Here is a 19,330-nt window from a genome sequence, read left to right on the forward strand (position 1 = left end):
TTGGTGTACCGAGTTTGTCTGAGGTGAGAGTTGTCTGCAAAGAACAGAGGACCGTTGCCAAGGGGTCTTAGTGTCACAGAAGGTCCTGAGTCTTTGTAGCAGCAACTCACTATTTTTGGCTGTTCTTTTTCAGCCCACCCTCTGCCTGTGGCAGTAAGGAATAAAAAAAAAAAATAGGTGATTTGGACAGACATTGACATGTTCTGAGCTGGGTTTCAGTTCTTTGGGCAGCAAAGCCTTCTTTATTTGCATAAGATTTTATTTGAAAAAGAAAAATGCACTGTTTCCAGAGAATGAAAAATGACATCTTGAAAATGTAAATTCAATTTCTTTGGTACTTCTGTAACTCTCTAAAAACAAACAAACAGAAACCAACACCAACCCAACTGCGTCAACCAAAAAATCCCCTTTAGGGCTGCGAACTTATCCAACGAGATTCGGTATAGAAAGGGAAACATATTTAAAGTTATGAACAAAGTTTTAGGGATTTTTCTTTTAACAGTGGATCAAAAATGTTTCTTACTTTTTGACTGTCTTTTGAATGTAGTGATTTTGAACTGTATGAGTTTGAACAATATCACACACTATTTTTAAAATTATATACCCATAAACTATACATCAATTCAATTCATATTTATCCCATATTTATCATATTTTATACACATTTTAATTTGATTTCTTTTCATAGTAAATTGATTCCTAGCATTTTGGAGTCATTTTAGTTTTCTCCACTGATATACTCCTGGCATAAAATTGAATACCTTCTGTCAAAGAGGCTTGTCCAAAGACAAAATTCCAGGACTCCCTTGGATAAAGATCTATCATTGTTATCCCAACAATACAGAAAGCATCTTCTTTTGGCTTTTTCTTCTTTAGGTATTTCAAGAGGTCCCCTGCATAAACAACAGAAAATAACTCCCTTCAACAGAAGCATGAGTCACCACAGAAGAAAGCTGTGAAAGCAGTCAGAAGATTACACCAGTGGTTCTCAACCAGGGGGGTACTCAGAGGTGTTGCAGGGGATACATCAACCCATCTAGATATTTGCCTAGTTTTACAACAGGCTACATAAAATGCAGTAGTGAAGTCAGTACAAACTAAAATTTCATATTGACAATGACTTATTTGTACTGCTCTATATACTATACACTGAAATGTATGTACAGTATTTATATTCCAATTGATTTATTTTATAATTAGATGGCAAAAATAAGAAAGTAAGCAATTTTTTATTAATAGTGTGCTGTGCCACTTTTGTATTTTTAGGTCTGATTTTGTAAGCAAGTAGTTTTTAAGTGAGATGTAACTTGGGGGTACACAAGACAAATCAGACTCCTGAGAGAGATACAGTAGTCCAAAAAGCTTAAGAGCCACTGGATTATGCGATGTAGGGGTCCAGCCACATTATCAATCTGGAGCCACTAATGCTGCTAACATGAGGTCAGACCCTCTAAACCCTCCATACACCAATTTCCATTGGAAGTTCTGCTTGCAGGATTGGTCTCAGGATAAATCGGGGCTTGTCAACACACTGTATTAGTGCACAGAAAGCTACAGCACACTAGAGGCTTGTCTACACTCGCAATTTACAGTGCTGTAACTTTCTTGCTCAGGGGTGTGAAAAAAGCACCAATGTAGACAGTGCACCAGCGCTAGTAGCCACACTACCAGCCCTGGTAGCTACACCCTTTGTGAAGGTGGCTTTTTTAGAGCGCTGGAAGAGCTCCCACGACCACTCAAGGCACTGAACTTTGCCAGTGAACAAGGCACTGGCTTTGCCAGTGTAGACTAGCCCTAGCTTCCTGTGCACTAAGTTGCCACGTGGACCCTGCTAAAGGGCACTGAACGTTCCATAGTGAGCTTTGGCAAAGCAATAAGCCTAGACAAGCCCTTAGGGTAGATAATATTTTTCTATCCATTGCAGTGAATTATTGTTTTACAAGAGTGGTCAGGCTGCTTAATAAAGGTAGATGTTTGAATCTATTGCAGGTTAAAAGTCCTGAAAGTCAGAGGGACACTTGGTGGTCTCAGCAAAGTTTCTAGTAGTCACATCACAAAAATCACTACCATGACCAATATTCTAAGGGTCAAAAAAGATAGTGTTAGAAACATAAGATCGGCCATACTGGTCAGATGAAAGGTCTGTCTAGTCCAGTATCCTGTCTTCCGACAGTGGCCAATGCCAGGTGCTTCAGAAGGAATGAACAGAATAGGTAATCATCGAGTGATTTCATAGCAATATCCAAAGAAAATGTAGCTCAGTCTAAACTAGCTGGACATCTATTTGATCTTTAGACTCATACAATACATTTGTGTTAGTTTTAAATAACTGTTGTTCAAGAGAAAACTACTTGGCTAGCTGACCATTTGGTTAGTTTAGGGAACTTAGTGATCAAGCCTGAATGCACTACCAGGCATGTGTTATATCGATACAGCAGAATGACTCAGCTGCTTTTTTGAGGCCTGATTCGGATGCCCTTATTTGAATGAATAATCCCACTGATAGCAACGGAACTTCTCACATGAATAAAGGTTGCAGAATCAGGTCTGAAACCAGAGCTGAGATTAGGATCTCGCTTTACTGCGTCCTAGACTTATGCTCAAACAACTAAACCACACTTCTCCACTACACTGTAAGTCACATGACTGGAGATTCTGGTGAGCTGCTAACAAAGAATCTGAAGTTATCCATCCTTCTCTCTGTCTGCCTATAGCACTGATATAATCCCCCACTGTAGTAGCTGAACACCCCACAATCTTTAATGTATTTATCCTCACAACACCCCTGGCTTAGAGTTTCAAGAAACTCAGAGTTCATTTCTTTATTATCCCAATCTTTTAGCAATGAGGCGATTCCAAACTTGATGCTGTTCTTCTCCTCCCTACATACCTGCATGAATCTGTAGATTGCATGTGTACTCATTCACTCGAAAACCACAACCTGTGTGTGAAACAGGAATCGGCTCCAGGATTTTTACAGATAGGCCATAGTAAAAGGCTTCACAATAATCCTTCAACCATTTCATATAATCCTCCGTACTAACTTTAGTGTCCCCAAACGAACCTATATAAGCAGTCCAAAATAACATCAGGTTATAAACCTGGTACGGCAGTTCATTCAATCAACTCATATTTTTTAAAAATCCCCCAAAAGAATGATAACTTTAATATTCTCTCTTATTTCAGGTCTGTTAATGAACATCACATTTACCCCAAGTTATCAAAAGAAAATACAAGCAATATTATAGAACACGGCACAAACACAATTGTAACCTTTCACCATTTCCATGCAAATCCAAGAATGCCTCTCTTTATTTTATTAACTTCTATTCCCTTAGCCCAAAAACAAAGTGACAAAGTTATTCTACTGCAACAGTCCAAGATACTATATCTCATAACAATGATAAAGCCATGTTTGGGACAATTATTGTACAGTAATGAAGTGGGAGGTTTGTTTGTTTTTTAAATAAGGGCATTGTTTATCACTGTCAAGTGCTGTGATATATGATATTAAAAACAGCCAAACAGTACAATGCTACCCACAAGAGGCAACACAGAAACTGACGTCAGTGCTATAGACTGCAATAGTGAATCCATTACTCATAACTGTAATTAAAATTTCAGCTTCAAGAGTAATGGCAACTCCCATAAACAGCTGATTAAATATGGATGGAGTAGGGAAACTGAAGGACTGAGGTTTAGCATATTGTATTTGTTTGTTGGTTTGTTTTTACCTTCAATGGGTTTCTTTTCCCAAGATTATGACTGTTCCTGTTTTTCTTAAAACACAATTTTCTACACAAGTTAATCAAAAACTGTGAAAGCTACCAGGAAATAGACTTAAATCAATCTATATTATTTACTGTGATCCTCAAAAACATCTCTGTGCAACGCACTACAGAAAAAACATATTAAATAACAGTAATTTGCATTTCTATAGCACCTTTCATCCAAAGGAATCAAAGCACATTGTAAACATTGATTAAGCTTCACAACACTCCAGTAATGCTTAATTAAGTATTCACCATTTTAAAAATGGGTAAACCGAGGCACAGAAGGACCTAATCCTACAAGTATTTATGGATAACTTTAACCTCTACTCACATAAGCAGTTCCATGGACTCTAATAGGACTACTTGGATGAGTAAAGTTAAGCTCATCCATAAGTGCTTGCAGGATCCTTCCATAACACCATAGCTGAATGTCTGAATCAGGAATAAAACCCAGGCGTCCTGACTGCTCTAACCACTAGACCACTTTGTCTGAGATCTATTATGAAGTCTTTTTATTTGACAATTGGAACATATAACCTAATTAGTTCATATTTAATGGGACAGGCATATTAAAGACAGATGGTTTGGTTCAGCGATCACAGTTAGACATTACCAATGGGCTGTACATAAATGGCATTTTTCTGAGATGTCAGTCTGCTTCTGCAAGGATCGTTATAAAACTGTTCAAAGTCCTGGGTGGGCTCAGGGTGTGAGGAGATCCAGTCTGACTCCGAATGCAGAGTGATGGGTCTGAAGAGAACACTGTTTGGCTGAAATGCTTCATTCAGCAAACACTTCTCCCTTGACTCAAGATTCTCATACAGCTTCACAAGCTGCGTGTTCTTGGAGATCAATGCTGTCTTCAGGACCTGCTCAGAATGTTTAATTACCTTCATCTGACCAAAGGGAAAGAGAGAAAAGACCAAAAGCATTTATAACATCCAGGTTTCATACCTAGCACGTATTATAAAGAGCCTCCTTCCTTCCTCGACCACCACCTGATGACCCCTAACCTCTCATTCCTTTTCTGAGGAGCTGGTAAGCTAACAAGCTGTTTTCCGCAGCCTGCTGCTAGCTAGCCAGCCAGGATTGTTCAGGCACAGGCCATTTAGCTTCCTCTTTTCCCTACCATTTCCATACCCAGGCCCCAAACACACAAGCAGCTTCTGCTTTTTGGAGGGGAGTGGGAGGGGACCAGCATGGGAAAGTTTTGCTGCGAACTCACAATTCCCAGTCTAGTTCTATGTATTATGTCATTCCCTCACTTCATTCTCTGCTTTAAAAAATCCCTGTTGCTACTATACCAAGTCCTCCTTTTCTTTTTAGATCAGTCTAGTGGCTCTCACCGCAACAAGATCTTTAGAACTGATTCCGATCTCACTTGCTCCAGTGTAAAAAACAATGTAACTCCCTCAGCTGACTTCAATAGGTTTACGCTGATGTAGGAGAATCAAGACCAGGAAGCTGTTTCTTCTGTAAGTTTAGGCAATGCTATCAATGACTGGCTGAACGAAAGGCATTGTGACAAAAACCCCCACAAACAATTCATCATTATGCAGTGGGTGAAGCACTTATCAGTGTAATACAAATGGATGCCAACTTCCCCGCCCCCAAGGACACTTCTGTTAATCATCCACCACTTAGGATAGTATCTTGCTATCTCATCTCTTGTATCTTCATCTGTGATTAGCGGACTCTGGGTCTGAATGCTCGACTGCAAAGTATTAAGATGGCTTTGATAACAATTGTGCCTGCACTGCAAGGTGCATTAGGAAATATAAAGTAGACTCAAAAATTAAGAGTAGAACACAATATAGACATATATGTGTATTTTATTTAAACACACTTTTGATTGTACTCATTGCTGTTTTTTAAATGAGAAAAAGAAAAGTATCAGATGCAGAGAAGGGGGACAACTTTTTTATCTGTGTTGTTCAGACCTCAAAGGGGGACACTGAAATTCAACCCCTTATTCCTACACACCCTATCCCAGGGTGCATGGGGTTAGTGCAGAATCCACCTCACACCCCCAGACACATATCCCTAATCCCATAACCACACACCCCACAGCAACCCCAATTACTTCCCCACACAGATCCCATTACATTCCACCACAGCCACACATTGTGCACAACCCACATTACATGTCCCACACATCAGTCCCAGCACTCCTCCCACACCCGTCCCAGCATCCCCCCTAGCTAGGGCTGCCAACCCTCTGGGATTGTCCTGGAATCTCCAGGTTTCAAAGTAGCAGCCGTGTTAGTCTGTATCTGCAAAAAGAAAAGGAGGACTTGGGGCACCTTAGAGACTAACCAATTTATCTGAGCATAAGCTTTCGTGAGCTACAGCTCACTTGATGCATCCGATGAAGTGAGCTGTAGCTCACGAAAGCTTATGCTCAAATAAATTGGTTAGTCTCTAAGGTGCCCCAAGTACTCCTGTTCTTTTTGCTGGAATCTCCAGGAATTAAAGGTTAAGTCGTCTGATGAAACCTCCAGGAATATGTCCAACCAAGGTTGGCAACCCCTCGCCCCTCACAGTGGCCCACACACCCTCCCAGCATCCCCCAACCATACACCCCTCCCAGGGTTGCCCCTTGCCCCCACAGCATGGCTCCCACACCTCTCCCAGCATCCCACCGGCCCCCACAGCACCCCACAACACTGCCAGCATCCCCCTCGCTCTCCTCCCAGCATTCCCTGACCTCCACAGCACCCCCTGCACCAGAACCCTCCCAGCACCCCCGGCCCCCCCCACAGAAGCCCCCACAACCCTCCCAGCACCCCTGCCCCCCGCACAGAACCCCCCACAACCCTCCCAGCACCCCTGCCCCCCGCACAGAACCCCCCACAACCCTCCCAGCACCCCTGCCCCCCGCACAGAACCCCCCACAACCCTCCCAGCACCCCTGCCCCCCGCACAGAACCCCCCACAACCCTCCCAACACCCCCCGGCCCACAGAGCACCCCCTGCACCCCCTACCCCCCACAACCCTCCCAACACCCCCCGCCCCACAGAGCACCCCCTACCCCCCACAACCCTCCCAACACCCCCTGGCCACACAGCGCCCCCCCACAACCCTCCCAACACCTCCTGCCCCGCACAGCACCCCCTGCCCCGCACAGCACCCCCACAACCCACCCAACACCCCCTCCCAGCATTCTGCAGGTCCCACTCACCTCACCCCCGGCCCGGCCCCACACCGCCCCGCCTAGCTGCCGGGCCTGGGCGCGGCCTTACCCTCCGACCCTAGCGCCCGGAGGCGGGGTCGGCCTGCCCGCTCTCCCAGCGGCGCCGCAGTCGGGAGGGCGGTTCCCGCCCCGCGCCGCCAGTCAGGCCCCTAGCGCGTCAGAAATCGTGGGCGGCCAGAGCGGCTGCTGGGGGAGAGCGGCCGGAGCTCTTCTTCGGATCCCCACGGGGCCCCCACATCTCCCTGACCCCCACAGTGCCACGCCCCCTCCCCCATAACACCCCCCCAGCATCCCCTCATCCCCCCCCGCATCCCCATGGGGCCCCCACATCTCCCTGACCCCCACAGTGCCACGCCCGCTCCCCCATAACACCCCTACCCCCCCAGCATCCCCTCATCCCCCCGCATCCCCATGGGGCCCCCACATCTCCCTGACCCGCACAGTGCCACGCCCCCTCCCCCATAACACCCCCCCGCATCCCCATGGGGCCCCCACATCTCCCTGACCCCCACAGTGCCACGCCCCCTCCCCCATAACACCCCCCCAGCATCCCCTCATCCCCCCCCGCATCCCCATGGGGCCCCCACATCTCCCTGACCCCCACAGTGCCACGCCCGCTCCCCCATAACACCCCTACCCCCCCAGCATCCCCTCATCCCCCCGCATCCCCATGGGGCCCCCACATCTCCCTGACCCCCACAGTGCCACGCCCCCTCCCCCATAACACCCCCCCGCATCCCCATGGGGCCCCCACATCTCCCTGACCCCCACAGTGCCACGCCCCCTCCCCCATAACACCCCCCCCAGCATCCCCATGGGGCCCCCACATCTCCCTGACCCCCACAGTGCCACGCCCCCTCCCCCATAACACCCCCCCAGCATCCCCTCATCCCCCCCCGCATCCCCATGGGGCCCCCACATCTCCCTGACCCCCACAGTGCCACGCCCGCTCCCCCATAACACCCCTACCCCCCCAGCATCCCCTCATCCCCCCGCATCCCCATGGGGCCCCCACATCTCCCTGACCCCCACAGTGCCACGCCCCCTCCCCCATAACACCCCCCCGCATCCCCATGGGGCCCCCACATCTCCCTGACCCCCACAGTGCCACGCCCCCTCCCCCATAACACCCCCCCCAGCATCCCCATGGGGCCCCCACATCTCCCTGACCCCCACAGTGCCACGCCCCCTCCCCCATAACACCCCCCCGCATCCCCATGGGGCCCCCACATCTCCCTGACCCCCACAGTGCCACGCCCCCTCCCCCATAACACCCCCCCAGCATCCCCATGGGGCCCCCACATCTCCCTGACCCCCACAGTGCCACGCCCCCTCCCCCATAACACCCCCCCAGCATCCCCTCATCCCCCCCCGCATCCCCATGGGGCCCCCACATCTCCCTGACCCCCACAGTGCCACGACGGCTCCCCCATAACACCCCTACCCCCCCAGCATCCCCTCATCCCCCCCCGCATCCCCATTGGGCCCCCACATCTCCCTGACCCCCACAGTGCCACACCCCCTCCCCCATAACACCCCTACTCCCCCCAGCATCCCCCCCCGCATCCCCATGGGGCCCCCACATCTCCCTGACCCCCACAGTGCCACGCCCCCTCCCCCATAACACTCCCATCCCCAGCATCCCCTCATCCCCCCCCGCATCCCCATGGGGCCCCCACATCTCCCTGACCCCCACAGTGCCACGCCCGCTCCCCCATAACACCCCTACCCCCCCAGCATCCCCTCATCCCCCCCGCATCCCCATGGGGCCCCCACATCTCCCTGACCCCCACAGTGCCACGCCCCCTCCCCCATAACACCCCCCCAGCATCCCCTCATCGCCCTCCCGCATCCCCATGGGGCCCCCACATCTCCCTGACCCCCACAGTGCCACGCCCCCTCCCCCATAACACCCCCCCCAGCATCCCCTCATTCCCCCCCCGCATCCCCATGGGGCCCCCACATCTCCCTGACCCCCACAGTGCCACGCCCCCTCCCCCATAACACCCCCCCAGCATCCCCTCATCCACCCCCGCATCCCCATGGGGCTCCCACATCTCCCTGACCCCCACAGTGCCACGCCCCCTCCCCCATAACACCCCCCCCAGCATCCCCTCATCCCCCCGCATCCCCATGGGGCCCCCACATCTCCCTGACCCCCACAGTGCCACGCCCCCTCCCCCATAACACCCCCCCCAGCATCCCCTCATCCCCCCCCGCATCCCCATGGGGCCCCCACATCTCCCTGACCCCCACAGTGCCACGCCCCCTCCCCCATAACACCCTCCCACATTCACATAGGGACCCCCACATCTCCCTGACCCCCACAGTGCCACACCCCCTCCCCCATAACATCCCCACCCCCCCAGCATCCCCTCATCCACCCCCGCATCCCCATGGGGCCCCCACATCTCCCTGATCCCACAGTGCCACGCACCCTCCCCCATAACACCCCCACTCCCCCCAGCATCCCCTCCCCGCATCCCAATGGGGCTCCCACATCTCCCTGACCCCCACAGTGCCACGCCCCCTCCCCATAACACCCCCACATCCCCCAGCATCCCCCCGCCGCATCCGCATGGGGCCCCCACATTTCCCTGACCCCCACAGTGCCACGCCCCCTCCCCTATAACAACCCTACCCCCCCAGCATCCCCTCATCCCCCCCCCGCATCCCCATGGGGCCCCCACATCTCCCTGACCCCCACAGTGCCACGCCCCCTCCCCCATAACACCCCCACCCCCCAGCATCCCCTCATCCCTCCCGCATCCCCATGGGGCCCCCACATCTCCCTGACCCGCACAGTGCCACGCCCCCTCCCCCATAACACAACTACCCCCCCAGCATCCCCTCATCCCCCCCCCGCATTCACGTAGGGACCCCCACATCTCCCTGACCCCCACAGTGCCACACCCCCTCCCCCATAACACCCCCCCACATTCACATAGGGACCCCCACATCTCCCTGACCCCCACAGTGCCACGCCCCCTCCCGCATAACACCTCCACCCCCCAGCATTCCCTCATCCCCCCCCACATCCCCATGGGGCCCCCACATCTCCCTGACCCCCACAGTGCCACGCCCCCTCCCCCATAACACCCGCACTCCTCCCAGCATCCCCCCCCGCATCGCCATGGGGCTCCCACATTTCCCTGACCCCCACAGTGCCACGCCCCCTCCCCCATAACACCCCTACCCCCCCAGCATCCCTCATCCCCCCCCGCATCCCCATGGGGCCCCAACATCTCCCTGACCCCCACAGTGCCACGCCCCCTCCCCCATAACACTCCCACCCCCCAGCATCCCCTCTTCCCCCCCGCATCCCCTTGGGGCCCCCACATCTCCCTGACCCGCACAGTGCCACGCCCCCTCCCCATAACACTCCCACCCCCCAGCATCCCCTCATCCCCCCCCGCATCCCCTTGGGGCCCCCACATCTCCCTGACCCACACAGTGCCACGCCATCTACACCATAACACGCCCACCTCCTAGCATCCCCTCATCCCCCCCGCATCCCCATGGGGCCCCCACATCTCCCTGACCCACACAGTGCCATGCCCCCTCCCCCATAACACTCCCATCCCCAGCATCCCCTCATCCCCCTCCACATTCACATAGGGACCCCCACATCTCCCTGACCCCCACAGTGCCACGCCCCCTCCCCCATAATACCCCCAGCATCCCCTTATCACCCCCGCATTCACATAGGGGCCCCCACATCTCCCTGACCCCCACAGTGCCACGCCCCCTCCCCCATAACACCCCCACCCTCCCAGCATTCCCTCATCCCCCCCGCATCCCCATGGGGCCCCCACATCTCCCTGACCCCCACAGTGCCACGCCCCCTCCCCCATAACACCCCTACCCCCCAGCATCCCCTCATCCCCCCCGCATCCCCTTGGCGCCCCCACATCTCCCTGACCCCCACAGTGCCACGCCCCCTCCCCCATAACACCCCCCCAGCATCCCCTCATCGCCCTCCCGCATCCCCATGGGGCCCCCACATCTCCCTGACCCCCACAGTTCCACGCCCCCTCCCCCATAACACCCCTACCCCCCAGCATCCCCTCATCCCCCCCGCATCCCCTTGGCGCCCCCACATCTCCCTGACCCCCACAGTGCCACGCCCCCTCCCCCATAACACCCCCCCCAGCATCCCCTCATCGCCCTCCCGCATCCCCATGGGGCCCCCACATCTCCCTGACCCGCACAGTGCCACGCCCCCTCCCCCATAACACTCCCACCCTCCAGCATCACCTCATCCCCCCCCGCATCCCCTTGGGGCCCCCACATCTCCCTGACCCGCACAGTGCCACACCCCCTCCCCCATAACACTCCCACCCTCCAGCATCACCTCATCCCCCCCCGCATCCCCATGGCGCCCCCACATCTCTCTGACCCCCACAGTGCCACGCCCCCTCCCCCATAACACCCGAACCCCGCAGCATCCCCCCCCGCATCCCCATGGGACCCTCACATCTCCCTGACGCCCACAGTGCCACACCCCCTCCCCCATAACACCCCAACCCCCCCAGCATCCCCTCCTTCCCCCACCCACATCCCCATGGGGCCCCCACATCTCCCTGACCCCCACAGTGCCACGCCCCTCCCCCATAAAACTCCCACCCCCCAGCATCCCCTCATCCCCCCCGCATTCACATAGGGGCCCCTGCATCTCCCTGACCCCCACAGTGCCATGCCCCCTACTCCCCCAGCATCCTCCCCCACATCCCCATGGGGCTCCCACATCTCCCTGACCCCCACAGTGCCACGCCCCCTCCCCCATAACACCCCCACCGCCCCAGCATCCCGTCATCCCCCCCCGCATCCCCATGGGGCCACCACAGCTCCCTGACCCCCACAGTGCCACGCCCCCTCCCCCATAACACCCCTACCCCCCCAGCATCCCCTCATCCCTCCCGCATTCACATAGGGGCCCCCACATCTCCCTGACCCCCCACAGTGCCACACCCCCTCCCGCATAACACCCCCACCCCCCTAGCATCCCCTCATCTCCCGCTGCATTCACATAGGGGCCCCCACATCTCCCTGACCCCCACAGTGCCACACCCCCTCCCCCATAACACCCCCCCACATTCACATAGGCGTCCTGACAGTGCCACACCCCTCCCCCATAACACCCCCTCACACACACCCCTCATCCCCTCACACACACCCCGCATTCACATAGGGGTTCCTACATCCCCCTGACCCCCACAGTGTCACACCCCTCCCCCATAACACTCCAACCCCCCCAGCATCCTCCCCGCATTCCCATAGCGCCCCCCCACATCCTCCTGACCCCCATAATGTTGCGCCCCCTCCCCATGACACCCTCTCACCCCTCCCAGCATCCCCTCACCTCCACCCCATAACACCCCAGACCCCCCCCCCCCCCACACTTTCCAAGCATCCCCCTCGGACCCTGAAGAAGAGCCCTGGGTGGCTCCAAAGCTCGCCTCTCTCCCCAACAGAAGTTGGTTCAGTCAAAGATATCGCCTCCCCCACCTTGTCTCTCTAGTATCCCGGGGCCAACCCAGGACAACACTGTAAACAAATGAATTTTTTCATAACAATCTCATGATTGTTAATGAATTGCAGGTGCTGCTGCTTTGCCTTCTGGTCTCCAAGCCTGGAAATCACACTCGCTCCGTGTTCTCGAGCTTGTCTCAGCAGCCATGAGGGTTAGAAAGTCACTTGAAAAAGAAAGCGAGCGGAGCTTCGTGTGCAATCTCTTGCTGCTAGCAGCTGGGGCTTTAAAGAAATACACCCCAATATGGTAAGACGTGTCATAAGACTGGAAGAGTTGCCAGCAATGCTCCTAGTTCCAGCCTGAGCAATGCTTAAACCTGGCCTTGTTCTGCATCAAGGACCGTAAGGACCCCCCTGGCTTTTGACCGACCTCAGGACAGTTGCCTGGACTTGGGCCACAGACAGGGGTGGATGGCCCACTGTGCAATGACATCCAAAGAACACAGTTTTATGTTATGCTGCTTTCTGTACCATTTCTGTAGGGATCTAATTCTGGCCCTGGACTTCTCTTTTCTGGTTGTTATAAACCTCCATAGGAGTGCCCTGAGGGGGCAGGGATGGAAGAAAAACAGTGGCATGCTCCCACTGGAGACAATAAAATGAGACATTACCCGCAGTAGACTATAGTTTCTCAAAATAATATGATCATCTCTCGTCTTTCTTGCATATTTTGATCAGTAGTGCAATAGTTAAAACAAATATTTTTTTATTGTCATTAAGCTACAGAGCCAACACATTGCTGAAGTGCTGCTTTAGGCTGCCTGCAGTCTCAGACAGATGTCCTTCCACCAGTTTGTACTTGCTTCAAAATGCAAAGATTTTCTTTGCAAACACAGGGGCTACAGACTTTTTATAAATGAAAGCTTAAATTCTGGAGCATGAGAAAGCATTCTCTTTTAAAAGTACGACCAGTTTGATAAACTTCTGCAAACTAGCTCTGTTCAATCCCAGCAGCTGTATTTGAGTTGTCTGGAGTCATTTGATTGTATCCAGGGAGGCTTTACATTTCTTGCAAAGCCACTATAGGATACCAGAACTCTCTTAACCTGTTGTGGCACCATGGTGCCAGTGAGTGGTGTATTATTTTAGGGCTAGATGATGGGAGTTCTGCATGCAGATCCCTAGGCTGATGAACTTCAAGGCTGATGATGGCTGGGGGATTTTAAAAAGGCTCTTGTGACACAGTGCAGAGCCAGATGAATGGCTCAGAAACAGCACTGCCAACAACTACTCTTTAAAGAAAGAAGGAGTTTATGGCCTCGCTTTTAGTAAATCTGGATCCACAGCACTGGCAGAGGCCAAACTACAGAGCTCACATGTAACTGGGTTCTAACAGGACACTACCTATGCTGATGGAATGACAGTCTAGCCATTTAGGGTGGGAGTTAATGCTCAGTTCCCATGGATTTGGGCATCTAACTCTACTGGGCTTTCTTCAAAATCTATTAGTCCTTCCCGAAAATAAGGAAGTGAAGAAAGACAAAATATTTTGTTTTTCTCTTTTGCAAATGTCTTAAATCAAGGAGGCCAAACATTACCCCAGAACCCAAATTACTCTACCCTGGGAATACAACTCAGGACTTCAATAATCCCAGGAGATGCACTATGAGAGTCTATTTCAGCAAATCCCCTGATTACCTCCATAAAAGCTCCTGCATTCCATTTTACTGAGTTGGAATGATTCCATCTCTACAGGTTGGGAAGGTCCTGGGGGGGAGCAGATGCGGGGGACATAGTTTCAAAACATAAGCAAACATCCAGGGTATCTATAGGAAATAATCCATCATTCTGCGCAGCATGTGTTTCTGAAGAAGTGTTCTGCTGTTATCAATCTGCGGAAGACATCTGTCCTTCTGTGAAACCTGATGTAACTCTTGCAGCTTTTCTCTTAAGGCAAACTGTACCAGTTTAACTAAATCAATTGCTAAACTGATTTAATTAAAATCAGTGCAGCGCCCTTGGGTGGACACAGTTACATTGGTTAAAGACCAACTAATGTTGATTTAGCTTAATTCAATTCCTTAGTATTTAGTTAAATCAGTGCAATATCTGTGTGTGTAGACCAGGCCTAAGTCTAATGAATTTGCAGAAATTTGCCTCGTTTTTGGCAGCTTGGGGTGCAGTGTTATCTAGGCAGCAGACAAACAGTTGTTATTTCCTGTTATCCCCACTACAAGGTGCAGCATGAGATACGGGGAGGGGCCCTGTGAAAGATTCAGCTGATACATCTGTGGTTTTTACAGGAATTAACTAGCTCTGCCTCTTGGAGGATTTTCAGGAAGAAAGCAGTTTCTCGCAGCTGCCATTCTGTAAAAAAAAAAATCCCCCTCAAACTCAGATGTCATTTCCTGTCATTTCAGCTGCGTTAGCATGGCATCCTGAGACGTGCGGAAGTGCCCTGTGAGAAACGCTGTGTCTGGCTTTAGAATGTCTAGCCATCATTTTATGCCTGTCTGCAATTTCTGAGGAGGATGCTGTATTTCTGAGTGACTTATTACACTTGTGCAACAAAGCTTGGGGAAGGGACTCTCTAAAATTCTACATCATATTGGGCAAATTCACTCCTAGGGTAACTCTATTGACATCCGCAGAGTTACAGCCAGGGACAAACCTGAACTGTTGTCTTTGAGAGAGTGGCTTGGTAATGAGACAGCTTACCATAGACTCTGAGTACCATCCGTGTAATAAAATCAATGGCAACAGCAAAGTCTTTACTGAACTTCATGGAGTGTCTGGCATTTCTCCCTTTTTGGAGTAGAACTCTTTCAGTAGGTTTTTAGTTTTTGATTATTCAGATTTGATCAACTACGCTTTTCGGGGGATGAGGATTCAATATTGTGAGTATCACGCTTGTAGTGGAAAGATTTCTTCAAAAAGTTTTGTAGCATTTCCAAAAGACCAGTCACTCTGAATTTCCCTAATCTCCTCTGGAAGTCTGTTCAATAGCTATTTCCCCTCAACCTAGATATACGAACATAGCCACACTGAATCAGACCGATGGTCCATTTAGCCCAGTATTCTGTCTTTTGACGGTGGCCAATGCCAGATGTTTCAGAGGGAATGAACGGAACAGGACAATTATCGAGTGATCCATCCCCTGTCATCCACTCCTAGCATCAGGCACTCAGAGGCAAGGGACACCCAGAGCATGGGTTGCATCCCTGACCATGTTGGCTAATAGCCATTGATGGACCTATCCTCCAGGAATTTATCTAATTATTTTTTGAACTCAGTTATACTTTTGTCCTTCAAAACATCCCCTGGCACTGAGTTCCACAGGTTGATTGTGTGCTGTGTGAAGAAGTACTTCCTTTTGTTTGTTTTAAACGGGCTGCTTATTAATTTCATTATGTGACCCCTGGTTTGTGTGTTGTGTGAAGGGGTAAATAACACTTATTTATTCACTTTATTCACAGTATTCATGATTTTATAGACCTCTATCATAGCACCTATTAGTTATCTCTTTTCCAAGCTAAACAGTCCCACTCTTTCAATTCTATTATGGGAACTGTTCCGTACCCCTAATCATTTTTGTTGCTATTCTCTGGACCTTTTCCGGTTCTAATACATCTTTTTTGAGATGAGGCAAGCAGAACTGCATGCAGTTTTCAAGCTGTGGGCGTACCATGTATTTATATAGTGGTGTTATATTTACTATCTTATTAATGGTTCCTGCTTTTTTTTTTTTTTTTTTTAGCTTTTTTGACTGCCACTGCACGTTGAGCTCATGTTTTCAGAGAACTATCCACAATGACTCCAAAATCTCTTTCTTGTGTAGTAACAGCTAATTTAGACCCAGTCATTTTGTATGTATTATTGGGATTATGTTTTCCACTGTGCATTCCTTTGCATTTACCAGCATTGAATTTCATCTGCCATTTTGTCATCCAGGCACCAAGTTCTGTGAGATCTCTTTGTAACTCTTCGCAGTCAGCTTTGGACTTAACTATCTTGAATAATTTTGTATCCTCTGCAAACTTTGTCACCTCTTTTTCCAGATCATTTACAAATAGGTTGAAAACTACAGGCCCTAGTATGGATCCTTGAGGGACCCCGCTATTTACCACACTCCATTCTAAAAACTGACCATTTATTCCCACACTTTGGTTAAAAGATAGAAAACAGTTACTGATCCATAAGAGGACCTTCCATCTTATCCCATGACTGCTTACTTTGCTTAAGAGCCTTTGGTGAGGAACCTTGTCAAAAACTTTCTGAAAGTCCAAGTACACTATATTCACTGGATCACCCTTTTCCATATTTGTAGACTCCCTCACAGAATTCTAATAGATTGGTGAGACATGCTTTTACAAAAGCCCTGTTGACTTTTCCCCCACAAATCATGTTCATCTATAGGTCTGATAATTCTGTTCTTTATTACAGTTTCTACCACTTTGCTGGTATTGAGATTAGGTTTATGGCCCTGTAATTGACAATTGCCTATGGAGCCTTTTTAAAAATCGACATTGCTTTAATTACATACCACAGTTAGTTGTGCTGATGTTTCATATATGAGTTTCTTCAGACCCCTTGGGTGAATGCCACCTGGTTTTGGTGACTTTTTACTGCTTATTCATTGGTTCCAAAACCTCCTCTATCAACACCTCAATCTAGGACAATTCCTTAGATTTGTCACCTAAAAAGAACAGCTCAGGTGTGGGAATCTCCCTCACATCATCTGCAGTGAAGACCAATGCAAAGAATTAATTTAGCTTCTCTGCATCAGCCTTGTCTTCCTTGAGTGAACCTTTAGCAGTGCACTTTGATCGTCCAGTGGCCCATTGGGTTGTTTGACTTCCTGCTTCTGATGTACTTAATTTTTTTTTGGTTGCACTTAAATGCCACAAACACAATTGACATTAACTGTGTCAAAAACTGGCTAACAGCAGAGAAAACAGTGACTGAATTGGTCATGGAAACTTACCGTCACCCACAGCTGTGATCCTTTCTGCCTTCTGAATGCAAGCAACCTTGAGGGATTTCCCCTGAAGAAACAAAAACAAACAAACAAAACCCCAAAATATTAAAAGTTCCTGGTTTCTGCCAGGAGCAGCCTTTCCCCAGCACACTGGATAGTTTCCTGACTGGTTTATAACAAAAAACAAACAAATGAAGATCGAACACTTATGTAATGCTTTTAATCTTCAAAAGGACTTTACCAACATCACTAAATCCTGCCAGCAGGTATCGTTGTGCTCATTGCTCAGATGGAAAAACTGAGGGCTTGTCTACATGGGAAAGTTTCACTAGTTATACTGCTATAATTATACCTGAATAACTACTGCTGTGGACACTCTTATTCCAAAATAAGACTAACTTTTTTGAAGATTAGTTTAAACCCTTTCAAAAGTGACAAATTAAACCAGGAAAAGCCAATCTTATACCAAAATAAGTGGACACACAGTATACCTATAGCAGTAACAGTTCACATATTACTTTGCACTGGTCTAACTTTCCCCTATAGACAAGCCCTGAGGCAGGGACATTATCTGCTTTGTCCAAAGTCACAAAATGGGAGTCATTGTGAAAGCCAAGATTAGAACTCAGGAGTTGCTGGATCCCAATCCTGTGCTCAGAACAACAAATTAGTTGGGCATGTTGTATCTTGGATCTTTATTAGTAGTATTGTGATAGACCCAGGCCAGCTGGGTACAGCAGAGTAGCCTTATTGGGATCCAGGAAGTGGGCGCGCAAAGCCCGCCCACTGCTAAAGGATCCCCCCCCCAACCTAAGAGGGGGGTCCACAGGACCTGGAAAACCAAATAATTACAGGGAACAATTAATGAATAACAGGGACAGGAGTGCGGTCAAAGGGTCAAACAAAGGGAACCGGATGGGGACACCGAGCAGAGAACCCCGGACAGCACCCACTGCTCTTCGAAGGCGTCAAGGGAGTCAGTAGACGCTGCCCAGAGGAACTCTGCCCGGAGGCGTTAACGGACGGAGGATCAGAAATAGGCCCCACAGTCACAGGAGACTCCATCGGCCAACCTCCTCACTCTGGTTTTATAGATGGACATTTTAGCTAGGGCCAAGAAGAGGTTGACCAGGAGGTCCCGTGACTTAGTGGGGCCATGGATAGGGAGTGCATAGATAAGGAGGTGAGGGGAAAAGTGCAACCAAAATCTTAACAAAATATTTGTGAGGATCCGGAATAGGGGCTGCAGCCTGGCGCACTCCAAATATATGTACGCCAGGGTTTCCCTCATGCCTCAAAGGGGCAGGTGTCCGGAATTGGGGTGAACCAAGCCAAGTACACATGCGTGCTCATGGCCCCGTGAAGGAGCCACCAACTGATATCCCCGGCACGCCTTGGGACCAGGGTGGAATATAGGCTGGCCCACCGGGTACAGCAGAGTAGCAGAAGGCAGATATACAGGCCACTGGATTAACAGTTTTCCATTCCCTGACTGACCAGAGCAGGGGCTGCTCCAGGCTAATAAGAACACCCGACTCCAATTAACCTGCAAAGAGTCAGGTGAGGCCATTAAGCTAATCATAGAATCACAGAATATCAGGGTTGGAAGGGACCTCAGGAGGTCATCTAGTCCAACCCCCTGCTCAAAGCAGGATCAATCCCCAACTAAATCATCCTAGCCAGGGCTTTGTCAAGCCTGACCTTAAAAACTTCTAAGGAAGGAGATTCCACCACCTCCCTAGGTAACGCATTCCAGTGTTTCACCACCCTCTTAGTGAAAAAGTTTTTCCTAATATCCAACCTAAACCTCCCCCACTGCAACTTGAGACCATTACTCCTCGTTCTGTCATCTGCTACCACTGAGAACAGTCTAGATCCATCCCCTTTGGAACCCCCTTTCAGGTAGTTGAAAG

At 50.5% G+C, this 19,330-nt stretch overlaps 1 protein-coding gene across 11 annotated transcripts in view; it reads right to left on the reverse strand.

The window, feature by feature from the left end:
* AMZ2 (archaelysin family metallopeptidase 2) overlaps positions 1-17,449 on the reverse strand; it is a 31,788-nt gene extending 14,339 nt beyond the window's left edge. The window contains exons 1-5 of one of the 11 annotated variants that reach the window (XM_043527693.1): positions 7,017-7,178; positions 5,120-5,246; positions 4,387-4,669; positions 2,891-3,064; positions 762-893 (exon numbers count right to left, since the gene is read on the reverse strand). In XM_043527693.1, the coding sequence (XP_043383628.1) occupies positions 762-893; positions 2,891-3,064; positions 4,387-4,669 (589 nt within the window). In that variant the 5' untranslated portion in view covers positions 5,120-5,246; positions 7,017-7,178. Of the gene's footprint in view, positions 1-761; positions 894-2,890; positions 3,065-4,386; positions 4,676-5,119; positions 5,997-6,945; positions 7,179-12,369; positions 12,390-12,475; positions 12,696-17,423 lie in introns of those variants that run through there. The other 10 variants (XM_043527689.1, XM_037914619.2, XM_043527692.1 and 7 more) reach the window with 10 other exon arrangements.
* Between the last annotated feature and the right edge of the window lie 1,881 nt (positions 17,450-19,330).

Source organism: Chelonia mydas, chromosome 14, assembly GCF_015237465.2.
Source record: "Chelonia mydas isolate rCheMyd1 chromosome 14, rCheMyd1.pri.v2, whole genome shotgun sequence".
Lineage (NCBI taxonomy): Eukaryota > Metazoa > Chordata > Testudines > Cheloniidae > Chelonia > Chelonia mydas.